This window comes from Haliotis asinina, chromosome 6 (assembly GCF_037392515.1).
Source record: "Haliotis asinina isolate JCU_RB_2024 chromosome 6, JCU_Hal_asi_v2, whole genome shotgun sequence".
NCBI lineage: Eukaryota > Metazoa > Mollusca > Gastropoda > Lepetellida > Haliotidae > Haliotis > Haliotis asinina.
Window position 1 is genome coordinate 30,329,672 of NC_090285.1, and position 17,262 is coordinate 30,346,933.

General features: G+C 39.6%; 1 protein-coding gene across 6 annotated transcripts in view; it reads right to left on the minus strand.

The window, feature by feature from the left end:
• The window catches only part of LOC137288236 (synaptotagmin-1-like), a 93,576-nt gene that overhangs the window by 4,137 nt on the left and 72,177 nt on the right, over window positions 1-17,262 (minus strand). For 4 of the 6 annotated variants that reach the window (XM_067820685.1, XM_067820684.1, XM_067820687.1 and 1 more), the window contains 6 exons: window positions 11,232-11,413; window positions 10,693-10,818; window positions 10,326-10,493; window positions 6,468-6,641; window positions 5,781-5,898; window positions 2,649-2,782 (listed from right to left, as the gene is read on the minus strand). In XM_067820685.1, coding sequence (XP_067676786.1) covers window positions 2,649-2,782; window positions 5,781-5,898; window positions 6,468-6,641; window positions 10,326-10,493; window positions 10,693-10,818; window positions 11,232-11,413 — 902 coding nt within the window. Of the gene's footprint in view, window positions 1-2,143; window positions 2,278-2,648; window positions 2,783-5,780; window positions 5,899-6,467; window positions 6,642-10,325; window positions 10,494-10,692; window positions 10,819-11,231; window positions 11,414-17,262 lie in introns of all 6 variants that reach the window. The other 2 variants (XM_067820689.1, XM_067820688.1) reach the window with 1 other exon arrangement.

Genomic DNA, 17,262 nt, shown 5'->3' on the forward strand with positions numbered 1-17,262 from the left:
AATGTGTGTTGTGGGTGTGTGCGTGTGGGTGTGTGTGCATGCGCGTGCATGACAGATGAGGATCTGTCATTACATGATCACACGCAGATAACAGAAATTCAACACATTCAAATCAGAGGGTACATATGGTACAAGAAATCTAACTTCAAACGATAGTTGGGATTGTTACTTTACATGATAATCTTGTTTACCTATGTAATTAAATGAAACCTTTTATGCACAAGAGGTTTTTTTCCCTGTTTGTTTCGAACCGTTTAGTCACAAAGTTATTGTGTCATGTCACTGTAAGCTCTTGGTATACATCATGTAAACATACACAAATAATATATACATGTTTGTTAGACAGTTTTGCTTGACAACAATGGTACATGAGCTAGTTTGGGCTAGGCAGAGTAGACACACTAGACACACAGCACTGTACGTCCACTTTAACAAGCACAGTAATGACATCTCACACATCATCTACACCAGTCCTCGGGGCCAACATTAAGACAATATTGTACAAATGTCGATAGACATTAATGGGGCATCTTTGAGTGGTGACATCATCATGTTAAGACACTTCTTTCAAGGTACAATTTCATTAAAAAACATATTCTGGTCTTGGAAGCCGAAAGCTGGTCATAGCATTAGGGCCAAGATGTCAACATATCATGATAAGAAAATTCAACATAATGTAATGTAATGCAATGTAACAGATTACAGTTGATGAGAACACCTGACGCCACACTTGACACTGAAGCACCATATAAAGCACAAAGGGTTGCTAGTTCTACAGGCATGGCAGGGGAGTTAACCCTTGTATACTAGTTGCAAATGTGTCTAGTTGAATATGTAACTCGTTTTTAATAACACCTGTCACTCACCTTAATACTATTAATAAATTGTACTAATGACTGTAACTTATACACACTTGCTAAGATGGAATTATGTTAAATTTACAACTAACATAACTCTACGGTGATGATATTAGTCATAAATTATCACATGAATTAATATATTACTAATAAAATATGACTTAACCTAAAGACTTACATAGAAAATGACTCTCATATGTTGCTTGTGCTAGTGAAAACATTGTATATGTTGACAGGTGTCATGCATGGTCACCTGCTGCTGCTTGTTGTACAACTAACTACATGCTAAATGCTGCTGTACAGGCTCATATAGCTCCTCAGTGAAAACTACTTCTCAAGTGTGTACTACTCCAAGTCGTTACATGTACACTCAGAGAGAGCAAGCATCTACTTCCCAAAGCAGATACTAACAAAGTGATGAGTGCTTTATATAATAGCGAGGGAAATGGCTATCTATATCAATATACTGTGTCAGCTAGGCATAATTGGCTGGATATGAGGTGGTCAGCATCATTAGGATTGTAGCCAAGTCATGTTAAAACTGCTCATAAAAGCATCATTTCATGTTTTTGTGATTTTACTTTAAGACACATATTTACTCAAATGTGCAGTCAGATAGTATCTGGTATGTGCCTGGGGTCAAGGGTCAGTAGTGGCATCTGGGAGCTACATATGAGGTATAATCAACTATTTCTATCAGTATGATAGACACATTCCTGGCAGCAAGATCTAGTAGTCTGTGGTGTGCCACACATCCATATAGGCCAGACATACACTGTGCTCCCTGCAAGCATACCCCTCTCCCTGTTGTGGACTGTGACCAGCCTCATCCACTACCTCATACACAAACACACTACCACTCGTAGTAAATTACATTTGTTTTCTTTCTTAGAAATACAATAATACCAAATGAAAGTTTATAAGATAAAAGGTACCGTTTCACACAGAGCCTTATGTTTGGTGGAAAACAAATTCTGACTCCAAAATAAAATGAATAGTTACAGTATCATACAGATGTCGTCTATAGTTGTGTTAATAGTTTGAGTTACGTTTGGTAACTACCAGAGTGGAATATTCTGTATCATGCTCACTGTACGCTGAGCACTGAAGTAGGCAAGATTAGTGGGGCGAGTTGCATTGAGTAAGTAGAGTGGGAGGTTGTGGGCGGGCTTGCAGGGAGAGTATGCTCTGAGACAGGCACATGTAGGGAGAGTCTAGAGCTACTTTAGTGCAACATCAAACATTGGGGTGTAGCTGGGTCACCACACCCACCCCACCCACAGTACCTGGATCTGCTCAAATGGCACTTCAAATGTAAATGATTCATTATAGTAAGGGTTGAGTGTACACTTCTTGATTGTTGTCTTTTTCTTCTTAATGCGTTTGCCGTTTGACATCAGCGAGATCTTAACATAAGGATCTAGACGATTGAAGATGGTAAGGAAGAGAGAGAGAAAAAATGTTGGTGTTATTTCTGCAAAGCACAAGCAAATTTTCAAAAAAAGACAGCAAGAAAAGGAGGGACATGTTGGAGTGCAAGGTCCTCATCTTTCATCTGGTGCTGGGTAGAGGCTCCTGGGCCTGTCCTGTCAGTCAGCAGTTAAAGACAAAAGGTAATTGGAACTAACAACCAGATGAAGTGAGTCTTCCACTGCAGCTTGTCCCTCACCTGAGGCCCGGCTGGCAATATGGCTGAATGTATGCACCATTGATATATGGATCCTAGCACCAAGTGTACAAAGGCAAAAATGGAAAAAAGGTCAGCAAAATCTATTTCTTCAATGAAAATACCTGGATTTGTTCAAATGGTACTTCAAAAGTGAATGACTCATTGAAGTAAGGGTTCAGAGTGCGTTTCTTAATTGTGGTTTTCTTTTTCTTGAGACGTTTGGTACCCTGATACACAGCAATTTTCACGTAGGGATCTGGCAATAGACAAGTTGACAAGGTTATGCTCCGGCTGGTGGCTGTCTGTGTTTCCTCTCGACATCTGGCGAACTGATACACATCAAAGTACCACAGCACTCCATCATCTTTTCATATCACACCCACTTTATCAGCAGCTAATTATTACAGTTTACAAGTGATTCATGATATCTGAATATGTAACACATTTTCTATATAAAAACTGATCAGCATGACAGCATCACACTACTGGCCAAACTCACACATATGTGTCATACCACAGTATCCAGGCTGCAGCTGAAATCAACACTTGTTACAAAACAAAGAAGGCATCAGTTACATCACATTCTCATAAAGACTACAATGGTAAAGAGAATTAAGCTAATTACTTACATGAATATGGATGAAAATGAATGTTATCTAAAAATGTTTCATATTTTATCACCTAAAATGTTGGTTACAGGTACATGTGTTACAAGAATCAACTCCATTATTAAGGCCTTCCATCCTTCCTGTACAAATTGCAAAACAGATGGTAATGAACTAGAGCAATAGTAAAGCCTCCTTATACAGACTGCGAGACAGATGACTGCGAGACAGATGATAATGAACTCTTGCAACAATAAAGCCTCCCTATACGGACTGCGAGACAGATGATAATGAACTCTTGCAACAATAAAGCCTCCCAATATGGACTGCGAGACAGATGATAATGAACTCTTGCAACAATAAAGCCTCCCAATATGGACTGCGAGACAGATGATAATGAACTCTTGCAACAATAAAGCCTCCCTATACGGACTGCGAGACAGATGATAATGAACTCTTGCAACAATAAAGCCTCCCTATACGGACTGCGAGACAGATGATAATGAACTCTTGCAACAATAAAGCCTCCCAATATGGACTGCGAGACAGATGATAATGAACTCTTGCAACAATAAAGCCTCCCTATACGGACTGCGAGACAGATGATAATGAACTCTTGCAGCAATAAAGCCTCCCTATATGGACTGCGAGACAGATGATAATGAACTCTTGCAACAATAAAGCCTCCCTATACGGACTGCGAGACAGATGATAATGATGGTAAAGAGAATTAAGCTAATTACTTACATGAATATGGATGAAAATGAATGTTATCTAAAAATGTTTCATATTTTATCACCTAAAATGTTGGTTACAGGTACATGTGTTACAAGAATCAACTCCATTATTAAGGCCTTCCATCCTTCCTGTACAAATTGCAAAACAGATGGTAATGAACTAGAGCAATAGTAAAGCCTCCTTATACGGACTGCGAGACAGATGACTGCGAGACAGATGATAATGAACTCTTGCAACAATAAAGCCTCCCTATATGGACTGCGAGACAGATGATAATGAACTCTTGCAACAATAAAGCCTCCCAATATGGACTGCGAGACAGATGATAATGAACTCTTGCAACAATAAAGCCTCCCAATATGGACTGCGAGACAGATGATAATGAACTCTTGCAACAATAAAGCCTCCCTATACGGACTGCGAGACAGATGATAATGAACTCTTGCAACAATAAAGCCTCCCTATACGGACTGCGAGACAGATGATAATGAACTCTTGCAACAATAAAGCCTCCCTATATGGACTGCGAGACAGATGATAATGAACTCTTGCAACAATAAAGCCTCCCTATACGGACTGCGAGACAGATGATAATGAACTCTTGCAACAATAAAGCCTCCCTATATGGACTGCGAGACAGATGATAATGAACTCTTGCAACAATAAAGCTTCAGACAGATGATAATGCACTAGTAAAGCCTTCCAATATGGAACCACTAGACAGCTAGTAATTAACTCCTGCAATAGTGAGGCCTCTCTGTCTGGAACAATAAGACTGATGAAAATCAATTCTTGCGATAGTGAGGTCTCTGTACAGACTGAAAGATACATAATAACGAACTGCAACAAGGAAGCATTCCTGCACAACTTTGTCTCAATGAGTAGAATAAAAAGTTAGAGTAACTGGCAATAAATAAGGAGAAATACAGACATACTTTTTGAGGAAATGTAACACCAGGTTTCAGGGTGCTATACCTCTTCCATGATCTTCTATCTGCCAAATATTCATGTAGGAGCAGTCTGTAGAATCACTAATCTATTTTCAGTAGTCACTGGAAACATTACATTAAGGCTTTCCTAAAGAGACTACAGGTGAGACGATAATGAAGACTGAGAGATGTGTGAAGGTCAGGATTAGGAAACATCCTTAAGACAGCCGGGCTCTAACAACAAACATGTTTGGGATTTATGTTATAAATGTAATCAATCCCTTAAAAATTGTTAAAATTACTGGTTTCTAGTTATAGTAATACTGTAAGCGTCCATCTAAAAATGCATTTGGAACTTTTCATGCCAGGTTAATGGATGCCAACAGACTTCTGCTTTAGGACTTCTCTTTGTCCCATTTTCCCCTCTTTACAGTATTCGGCTAACTGCCTCTTTCTGCAGATACAATACTATTAAAATGTTTGACAGTGGTCCAGGGTTACAGTTACTAAAAAATGTTAAGTCAAATTGGCTGTATAGCAATTATCTTGACACTTTTGATTTACTTTAGTGACACTGTCAAATCCACATTTCCAAGTGTTTTCCATATAAGTACAACACATGATAGGAGATTCTTGAGACACGTTTAATAGTTGGTGAATATACAAGATGGATGACAACTTCTTCTTTAATGTATAACATGATAGTGTTTCCTAAAGGGATCCTGTGACCACTGGATCACTGGAAAATATGCTTGAACTTGTTTTGGAAGTGTCCAAGATATGGATTTTCTTCAGAAAACATGAACATTAAAAAAAACTGTGAAAGGGGGGAAGTGAAGACCCCATCCATATTTAGTGGGAGAAGAGTTTTTCATTGAAAGGATTTGAATTTGAAGAATCCCTGGCAAAACACCATGGCAAGATGAAAGTCCCAAAATACAATTCTCCATGTGCGCCAACAGCCTGGTTGTGTGTAGCTCACCTGACAGACCACCAACATCCATCTTCTTCAGGTTCTTAGCCTCCAAAATGACCACAGTGAGCTTGCCTGCTGTTGGAACATAACGCAGAGAGAAGCAGATGTCTCCCAGCTTGTTTTCCTGAAAAGTAAAATATAATCAGCCTGCTCAGCTGTCTTACACTTATGGTGATGACAGCCATAACCAAACAGACATATGATGGTATGCAATCTTTAGAAGTTAGAAACAAGAGTAAAGAAATTAATGTAAACTGTCAGTTATACAAGGTGTTTCATAAGCCATAGACAAAAGCAGACCATCCAGCTGGAACATCGCTCCACTATGAAGATGTACAAATTTCCATCAAGCAGTGTCACTTGGTGGTGTTTTCCTTTTTAAACCCTTGTTAAAAGGTTTCATCAGTGTGTATTTCTTTCCAGACCATCATTCAATACCTTTCAAAAGACAGTGGATGCATGCTGACATAGACTTGTCACATAGGAGAAGATAGTCAGTGAGTGAGTGTTCAAATGACAGCTTTGGTTGAAAAATATGACACCTTAACACTATGTAACCAGAAGTGTTCAACCTCACGTTTGCCCTTGGCAAATGTTTCTTGCTAACACAAAAGATTCAGGGTACATTTAACAGAACAGATAACAAGTGGACATCTATGTGCTTGTTTTTACAGCAGTGAACATTGTGTGTACCTTCTCAGCATCATTGTCTGGACTGGTGAGGTCCCTCCACTCCTCAACCACCCGACCCAGGTCGATGGAGTTAAGTGGCACAAGAACCTGGCCTATCTGGTCATGTTTAGAGAAGCGATCAAAATCATAGACAGCAAAGGTCAGTGTCTTGGACCCCACTTCAGCATATGGAACCTGAAACAATGAAAGAGGTACAGTTTCTCTTGCTGCTGGTCAAAGTGATGGCTATAAATAGAAAGTTATGACATTGACAAGCATGTCTTATTATCATTGCCCTGAAAACATTTTTGGAAAAAAAGAGTTAAATGCAGTCCCTTGTCAAAGAGCTAAGCATGACAAATGTCATGTCTTGTACACAGTTGTCAAATCAGCCTGAGAGTACCTCTCGAACTTGACTCTGTGGCTGACCTCGATTTAAAAAGTCATTCCTTGTCATTCCTTGAAAGGTAGTTAGGGAGCAAATTACTATGTGTGACAGTTCGCACTCTGTTGTTTGTATGAGGCGCGATTTGATCATTATTAGCGTGAATCGCGCAATCATGCGTCCTAGAATAGACACAGGATATCTGGCAGACAAGCTGAACACGTAGGTGAACACACTGAAACCTTCAGAGTGTTGGTGTGACCTTGAAAATGATGTGAACATCACCAAAATGAACCCCCATGCCATCCCTAGACAAAGCTTGGTGTCAAATATGAAAAAAATTCAGCAGCCAGTTCTTGAGGTATCTTGCTGACAAAGGTAAAACGTTAAAGTCCCCTTATGACCTTGAAATGAAGATCAAGGTCACCAAACCTGACCAGCACCTTTGTCATACTGTGATGAACCTAGGTACCAACTACAAAAAGAATGTACGCAACCATTCTTTACATACTCCATTTCGTACGAACGGAGCCTAATACTATATCCCCAGCTCTGCGGTAAACCTGTGGCGGGTGATAAACAACATGTTATTCTCATACACATTAAAGTGTCAGACCTTTGAGCAGGACAATGAACTTGAATATATATTGTAGACAGTGCAGAATGTCAACAAAAACAGCCAGCTGCCTAAGTTTCTATCAGCATTAATACAGAGGACTCATAAATGCCACACAGTAACATCCCATTGATTTGACATATGTCCATGTTCAACTTTTTTAGGAGATATTTGGTGGTGTGTGGTCTTGGCAGCTTTACTTCTGAGAGTTTCTAGGACTGCAGTCCCGTCCCACAACAAAGCACAAGACACATGTGGTCTCACCTTGGGCAATTCTCTCTGTTCACCCAGCAGCAAAAAGGTACCCGAGGAATAAGACATGTGACTATAACCTTCTAGCGACTAACAGGCAGCTTGGGTTATCAGGAGTAATAATATGCCTGATTTGACTGTTAGTGCTATGAGCATTCACCTAGTAAATGGAGTTTGGCACAATATAAATGAACATAATAATTATTAAGCTATTTACTGTATCTACAGTTTGACCAACAACAAATTGTCAGATACTACCACTATCAACATGTCCCAACATCAATTACATTTTGAACCAAAATTGCAAAATAATGACTATTAATCATTAATTATTTTTTGTTTTGTTTTTTTTTTTCTCTGTAGCACTGTTGATTTTCAATGAAGAAGCCTTGGACATACTGGCAGCTACATTTGGAGATCCTTCATTCAACAAGTCTCAGTCTTCAGGCTGGGACAAGAATAATGACTAAGTTTGGAAGATTAGGATAGCCACCTGGTAGCTACAGTAAAATTGCAATTGTTTTGAGAAGTCCAGATGTAAAATGCTTATGCATGACAATTCTATCCAAGTGATCTGAAAGCTACATAACAGATTGTACAAAAATAAAATGCTGGAAAACAGAGTTTATATCATCTCATAATAAAATACCTGAGACAGATGAAATGGAGAACAGTGTTTCTGAGAACTGTCTTATTAACCATTTGTTAAAGAACAACTAAACTCAAATGTTTGGTACTCTTTTTACCCCCGCATATGAAAGACTTCTGGTTAGTCATAAACGGAACACCATTTTTTTTTTTAAATAAAAACTTGTGGTTAATTAATACCAAGTGCTCAAAAGTTGCTAAAAAGCTGTCTGCTTCTATCTCGCCCACAAACAAAACCACAGACAGGTTACGTAACTCTGTCACCAGAGCCCTACAGTGATGTCACAGAAGGAACGACTTTCAGTTAAATGTATAGAAAATGTGTAAGAAGCTCGTCATTTTGCTGATTTATCGACACAACCAAAGACATGCCGAATTGTTGAGTTGCCGTCAGTTGTTCCTTGGGGTCGGGTGATGGTGTCACTATGCACAGATTTCCACCGGACCCCATAGTTTGTGCTTAAATTTGTTGTTAGTGTGTGCGAAGTGAGCGTTGTGTAAGCCTGTGGTATATACTAAATCGGATGGTTCGCCCCCTACTACGCTTCCAGGATAGAAATAGAAAATGGAGTTCAAGTTTCATCGAGTTTATAAACTCAAGACCGCTTACTACACATTGCTGACCAAAAGGATTTTGCATGGATATAACGCTTTCTTTCTCGGAAACGAGGTTGTGGTTGAAGTGACAATACTATCGTAAATAATATTATATTGATCCCATATACTGACTTCCAAGAGTGAAATTGTTATGTTATAAGCAATGTCATGTAAAATCCTAATGGCCATCAATAAAATACATATTTTACTACCAGTAGAAAGTAATTTTGCTTTTGTAAGTTTGTGAAAACAAACTTAAATAGCATTCATCCTCAGACAGGACGCCACCATTTTTGAAAATCGTGAAGTCAAATCCATTTGAATTTATGAGATTATGGTTTGTTTTCATCAAGTTAGAAAATCAAAACTACATAAATATGTATTTGAAACACGAAACATTGGTTACCCAAGATAGCACACCTGGCAACTAATTGCATAATGTGTATCATTGTTTTTTAAAAGTTATTTAGTTAGCAAATAATGAGCAATCAATCAATGTATTGCCGGTTAATCCTTTGAAAGAAGGGTGTTGTTTTTACATAGACACAGACACAACAGAGTGTATTCAGTATAGATTAGTAAATGTACATACATAAACATTACCTTTTGACAAATCCCCCATTTAAATCCCCATAAAACTAATGAATCAATCAGCATGTTATCGGTTAATCCTTTGATCGATCCAGACAAAAGAAATGCCAAATGGGGGCCTTTGTCGGGTAATCTAAGTGGCGTTACCACTAATTATACCTGTTATAAATTCATTAACTGAGCATCAAGTGAATGATGACAAATAACGTGTAGGTTTATACCACCTAACACGGATTACAACCTAACGACACATAATGATTTTGACAGAATCATCTATGAAAACAAGGGTTGTAATTTGAAAACTTGGCAAAGCAGGAGACAAAAACTAAATGACAGTAGATTGTGAGAACATATAGCTTTCATTTTTCACAACAGCTTTCGCGATTTCAGGTTTAAACAAACCTGTAAACGAAATGATTTAACCCCTGAAATGTAGATGAATACTGCACAGACCCTCATTTCTATACCTACAATTACGTCACGGAGACATGCCGCTCTGATTGGTTGAAATTTTGTTTGCGGCTGAGAATTGTGCACTGTTGACAAAAAGGTTGATTTAAGTTCATTAAAGGTCGAAATGAGTAGTTTTAATGGCTGGGTTTCATTTATAGCAATGTCAGCAAGTGATTTTGTATTTGTACCTTACTAGAGTATATGTGATCTTTAAGTACTTGTAATGTCATTGCTACAACCAGTCATGAACTATGTCATCAGTACCAAACGTCATGCAATGAACTACATTGTGCTGATGACACCTTTAATCAACTGAATCATGCTGTAGAATACCCACCTTAAATGTGAAGGTTTCATTGAACACTGGGTTCAATGTTTTTCGATGGACTTTGGTTTCATATTTCTTCTTCTTGTCTGGGAGGAGGTAAACCTTGACATAAGGGTCGGATGTACCACTCATGTCCATCCCGGGGAGGTCAGCAGCCTGGATGACACCTACAGACAGCTGTGGGACAAATACAAAGAGATTAGACTGGTAAACCCGAATATAAATAGAAGATGAAAAATCTTATACTGCTGAAATTGTAAATAAAACTAGTAGCACAGTTCCTACTGTTTGTAAAGAATATATTTCCTGTAAGCTATGTCAGCAGCACCACAGCCAGTGAGGTAACAGTGTGAGGTGATCAACTGGATGTACTTACCTCTCCCTTCTGGAAGTCATAGTCCAGGGAGAATTGCAGTTTGCCCAGCTTCACCTCCGACTTGGTGCTCTCATTGTCCTCATTGTCCTCCATGTTAACATTTAGCTCATCCAAGTCGGGCTGCACCTAGAACCACAAACAGTTTTGTATTGGAAATGCCCAACTCAAAATATATCTTCCATTCAAGAATTTCTGACAGCAGGATTTGAGAGAGATTCTGAGTGAGATTACTGCCATTGCCAGTATGTATGGGATTTCGGACTGTGCTAGTTAGTTTGGGAGTTCTGACAGTGCCAGTATTTAAGAGATTGTTTTAGCTGAAATATAGGCATAGCTCAGTAATTAAATAGTAAAAAGACTTAACCATGTTAAACTTTCATTTTCAAGGACTCTAAAGAGGCGATGATGTGAACACCACTCCATTTTGGTAAGACTTCACACTGTATTTATCAAATGTGCCCTATCAATACATCTTGATCCCTTGTCAACACCTTGCACTGCAGTGAAGATATTGTATGACACTGTCACCCGTCCTGTACCTTCTCCTTGATGGAGTTGCCTAGCAACTGCACACTCTTCAGGTCGACAGCCCCTTTCAGCCCCTTCTTGCCTTCCTTCTTCTTTCGCTTTTTGCAGCAGCATCGCTTGCACACACAGTAGGTGCAACACAACAGGAACAGCAGTGCTCCAGCACATATCAGGATGATTGCCCATAGAGGCACTGAAAATCACATGTGACATAACTAAAGTACATGAAAAACAGAATACAATTTTTATAATTTAATTAAATGATTATCAAAACATTTCATAGAACTATCAATTGGGGTGAAATGGTACACCACAGTGTTAGTAGAACGGCAGTATATTGTCTTTGGTTCAGTATACTGTAATGATATGCCTCTCAGGCAGTATCTCATTGAACAAACAAAATGGAGAATTGTGGGGATGATAGAGGTAGGTTGGCATCAATGTGTCAAGTTGGACAAATGTTGAGTGAATCAAAAAGTGTAAATGCAATGGGACCTAGGTGTGGTAGACTAAAACCAAAGGCACCACAACAGGATCATCTCATTGCATTAATGGCACTACGCAACAGGCACCTGCGATCAATAGGGAATTCTGTGCAATCACCAGGCGATGAATTTCACACAACCGTTAAAAAAAGCGGCTGTCTGAAAGCAAGGTGGCCTTTCAAGAGTGTTACCCTTATAGCTCACCAAAGGTGCCAAAGATATTCATGGACTAGGGGGTATCCGGGATGAGCTTTGTGCCACTGGCGTTACACCATGTTTTCAGATGAGTCAAGGTGTTGCCTCAGATTCACAGATGGCAGAAAACGTTGCTGGCACCACAGAAGTGAGCCGTATGCCATAATGGTAATTATTGACCATGTTCGATATGGAGGTAGTAGTGTCATGGTGTGGGCGATTTACACATGACAGGTGATCAAATCTGGTCATCCTTAATGGATCCTTGACTGGTCAGTGATATGCTGACAAAATTTTGTGTCCTGTCATGGCTCCACTGGCTAGAATCATCGGCAGGAATTTTGAATTCCAAGATGAAGACGCCAGACCACATCGGGCCCAAATTGTCACAGCTAATCTCCTACAAGAAGGCATACAGACATTGGATTGGCCCTCGAAGTCCCTGTACCAGTTCCCAGTTGAACATCTATTCTTGGTTGAAGGGTGTATGCCAAGGACCCCAGCACACGTCAATCTGACCAAGCTTGCTACAGCTCTTCAGGAGGAATGGCAGGCAATACCACGGGCAACTATCCAGAAATTAATCAACAACATGCCATCAAGGTGTTGTGAATGTGTTGCCCAACATGGTGGACACACCAGATATTGAACTTCATGCCCAAATTTGATTTAGTTAACATTCAGAGCAATTTCATCAGTTTCATCATATTTCATCAGTTCCCTTGCTTATGTATGTAGTAATGTACTGCAGCTCAGAAAATCTGTTCAAATCTCTGTTTCTACTGATATTAAACAAATTATGAAAAATTTTGAATTGTGGCCTAAGTCAAAGCTTTAACATGTGGCTATAAGCATGATGAAAACTGTCTGCAGCAACCCTGTCAATGTGTGAACTATCTATGATGCTGCAGGAAGCATGGAACTGTCTACTGAATCATTCTGCTTTGTATGCTAATTATCGCATTAGGTGTCAATTATCATCCATATCATTACCAACCTTTGACAGGATGAACTCAAACTGATGTTTGCCACATGTTTAATCAACTTGACACCCATATTCTACTTGCAATTAATGTGTTTTTAACCATTTATCTGGCAAATTAACAGCACAAATCACTTTTAGAGGTCAGCCCAATACACTCAATAAACATATTGCTTTCTATTAAAGTAGTTCCATATGAATTGATCTGACCTAAAGTTTATCCAACAAACTTGCCATGATGCACACAGGAGCCCTGGCAGACAACTTGTCAACATTAAATGTCCACATTATCAAAGAGCTGTTATGAACATGATGATTGCACAAAGCTTGTCTTCACCACATGCAAAGATATGTATCTGTTTGACTGGTATTAAAATTCTGCCATCAGAGCTCCAGATAATTTTTCAAGCAAATTGGGTATTTACTCCCATGTCTGTTTATGTATGAGTAATTGCATTTTTTGAGGAGTAACTAGCATTTTGTATATTCCCACTAGTTAAAGCAAGAGTCATCAGAAGATCACATGTCCCCTCAGCCCCAACATATTTGAAAGGACAAATCATCTAACAGTTACTTGATGTTTTTTTCAGTCTAAGTTTGAATCATTTCCAAGGAAATCAAGAAATATAAATGCCATATATCTGTAAACAGCAAAAGGCAGCACTTCAAGATCTGTCTCATATATCTGCCAAGATCTCTTGCAAGATATGAAATGGTTTTCAAGTTGTCACCTGTCACCTTTGAGATTAAGTCCAAAACATTACTATGGAAACCGAGAAAATAAATCACAAAACCCAGTAAATAGCAATTAGGTTCTGACTGGTATATCTCCCAAGTTTTGCAGAAAAAATTGAATGGCTTTTGAGTTCTGCTCCAGAAACGAAGTCCATCCCTCCATTTTGAGACTAAGTTCAAAACATTTCCATGGAAAGCAAGAAAATGATAAATCACAAAAACCTTTAAAAAGCAAAAGGCACCACTTTAGGTTCTGACTGATATATCTACCAAGTTCTGCAGAAAAATACTGAAGTGTGTTTGAGTTCTGCTCCGGAAACAAAGCCCATTAGACTAAGACCAAAACGTTCCATGGAAAAACAAAAAGAAAAAGAAAAATAGCAAACATCTGTAAATAGCAAAAGGCACAACAATAGGTTCAGATTATTATATCAAGTGTCATCTATGAATATTGAACACTTTCTTAGTTATGCTCTGGAAACAAAATGATTATGAACAGCTGAACAGACATAATGGGGATGGGGGCGTAGTGAAGTTACAAGACTCAGGTGTTGACCTCATATAAGAATGGTCCTACAAGTGGAAGGTAACTGAGTTTAACACTACTCTGAACAATAGTTTAGTAGCTTGATTGTGTTCATGTATGAGACTGACAGATGCTTAGCCTGGAAACCTAGAAATACTAGCACATCTTAAGTATGTATCTCTGCCTAGCAAATTGTTGCCCTGTACAGGAAACTCACAGTCCAGCTGTGCCACTCTAATCCAATAAATAGTGACAATTGGGCATATCGGATACTGACTGCATTCAAAGTGTCATAACAATGCATGTGAAAATAGATAAACCTGATGACACGATATGAATGACAGAGTACGGATGATTAAAGAGTCACAACATGATTTTAAAATCCCATTGAACACTTATAAAGTGAGTGAGTGAGTGAGTTAGTTTTACACCACACTCAGCACTATTCCACCTACAGTGGTGGCGGTCTGTAAAAAGTCAAGTCTGGAACATCCATACCACAAAAGGCAAGAGGGCTTGAGATGAATATTACAGTTCTGCTCAAATCTAAACTGGGAAGAAACGACAGTACACATCCTGAAGAACCTCAAGTTAACAGTTAATTGGCATGAGGAACACTACTTCAACCCTGTGTACTAATGGGAATTAAGTAAATACCGAGAGATGGAAAGAAAGCTATTGACGGCCATTACTGTACCACTGTAGCACCTAAGTCCTACTGTAGTTGCTTTATTTGTTGTGTCTATCAATAACAGAAATACACTTGGAGTATGAATAGGGCAGACTCTGAGGCATTGGACAAATTGGGGAGATACCGATGTATACCTATGATTGACCATGAAAAGGAAAATAGTTATCAAGAACTCTGGTTCATTCCACATCAAACAATGGTATGCATTAGCATGTTAACAACAAAGGTTCAGTCAGGGGTGGATACAGCTTTTTTGAGAAAGTGGGGTTGCACACTTCAATTCCATGAGTTTCAATGGTTATTTAATAAACTTTAATAGGGATTCGCTTATGTCATGTCAAGTTGCCATTAATGACAGTCTGGTCAGACTATTTTGAGAACATTGTTACAATAATATAACAATTAATCATGTCAGCTCAGTCTAAGTAAATTAAGTAACCTTAGTCTCAGTGTTCTTCGTTACACTCCACCACTGAGTCTAACAAGCCCTGATAGAAGGTCGCGTCAGGTAACCTTTGAGTGACCTATGACCATCCAATGAAACACGAGATGGTTAAATAAATTTAACCAATCAGACAACGGCTACTACTTAGGGATTGGAGGGACATACAAAATATTCAGGTCACTGACACAGATCTCTCCACAAATAAAAATCTGCATATAACACAGTTATTTGACCTGCTGAATATTCTTAAGGGTCTCTGTTGACATGGTTACCATAAGCTAATATTGCCGCAAGATGACATCCTTGAATAATGCCCAAAACACAGTTTTCACAACTGTTTACTCATCGTTGTGATTGTTGGACCATGCACGGTGTGCATCATCCAGAAGGGATCATACGCTAAATAGTATTCCGAATCATTTGAGTACGAACCTTTTCGAGATGTTCAAAAGGTATGTGTGAATGTCCACTTTCACAATTTAGTAAGCTGTGTTCAATCTCAAAGGTTACCTGACACGACCTCCCATTAGGTTTTGTTAGACTCAGTAGTGAAGTGTTACAAAAAGTACTGAGGCTAAGTTTACTTAGACTGCATGTCAACTGCATATATTTGCAAATGAAGACTTGGACCTTTGACACAAAAGAACTCTTGTCAGTGATGTGCAATAACTGGGTAGTATCATGCCAGGTAACTGGTGGCATTAACCACCTCAGTAATCTCTGTGAGGGTGGTAGTACAACATAACCACTGGCAGCAGTACTGGCTAGTATCATGCCGGGTAACTGGTGGCAGTAACCACCTCAGTAATCTCTGTGAGGGTGGTAGTACAACATAACCACTGGCAGCAGTACTGGCTAGTATCATGACGGGTAACTGGTGGCAGTAACCACCTCAGTAATCTCTGTGAGGGTGGTAGTACAACATAACCACTGGCAGCAGTACTGGCTAGTATCATGCCTGGTAACTGGTGGCAGTAACCATCTCAGTAATCTCTGTGAGGGTGGTAGTACAACATAACCACTGGCAGCAGTGCTGACTAGTATCATGCCAGGTGTATTAACCACCTCAATAATCTCTGTGAGGGTGGTAGTACAACATAACCACTGGCAGCAGTACTGGCTAGTATCATGCCAGGTGTATTAACCACCTCAATAATCTCTGTGAGGGTGGTAGTACAACATAACCACTGGCAGCAGTACTGGCTAGTATCATGCCAGGTGTATTAACCACCTCAGTAATCTCTGTGAGGGTGGTAGTACAACATAACCACTGGCACCAGTACTGGCTAGTATCATGCCAGGTGTATTAACCACCTCAGTAATCTCTGTGAGGGTGGTAGTACAACATAACCACTGGCAGCAGTACTGGCTAGTATCATGCCAGGTGTATTAACCACCTCAATAATCTCTGTGAGGGTGGTAGTACAACATAACCACTGGCAGCAGTACTGGCTAGTATCATGCCAGGTGTATTAACCACCTCAGTAATCTCTGTGAGGGTGGTAGTACAACATAACCACTGGCAGCAGTACTGGCTAGTATCATGCCGGGTAACTGGTGGCAGTAACCACCTCAGTAATCTCTGTGAGGGTGGTAGTACAACATAACCACTGGCAGCAGTGCTGACTAGTATCATGCCGGGTAACTGGTGGCATTAACCACCTCAGTAATCTCTGTGAGGGTGGTAGTACAACATAACCACTGGCAGCAGTGCTGGCTAGTATCATGCCAGGTAACTGGTGGCAGTAACCACCTCAGTAATCTCTGTGAGGGTGGTAGTACAACATAACCACTGGCAGCAGTACTGGCTAGTATCATGCCGGGTAACTGGTGGCAGTAACCACCTCAGTAATCTCTGTGAGGGTGGTAGTACAACATAACCACTGGCAGCAGTGCTGACTAGTATCATGCCGGGTAACTGGTGGCATTAACCACCTCAGTAATCTCTGTGAGGGTGGTAGTACAACATAACCACTGGCAGCA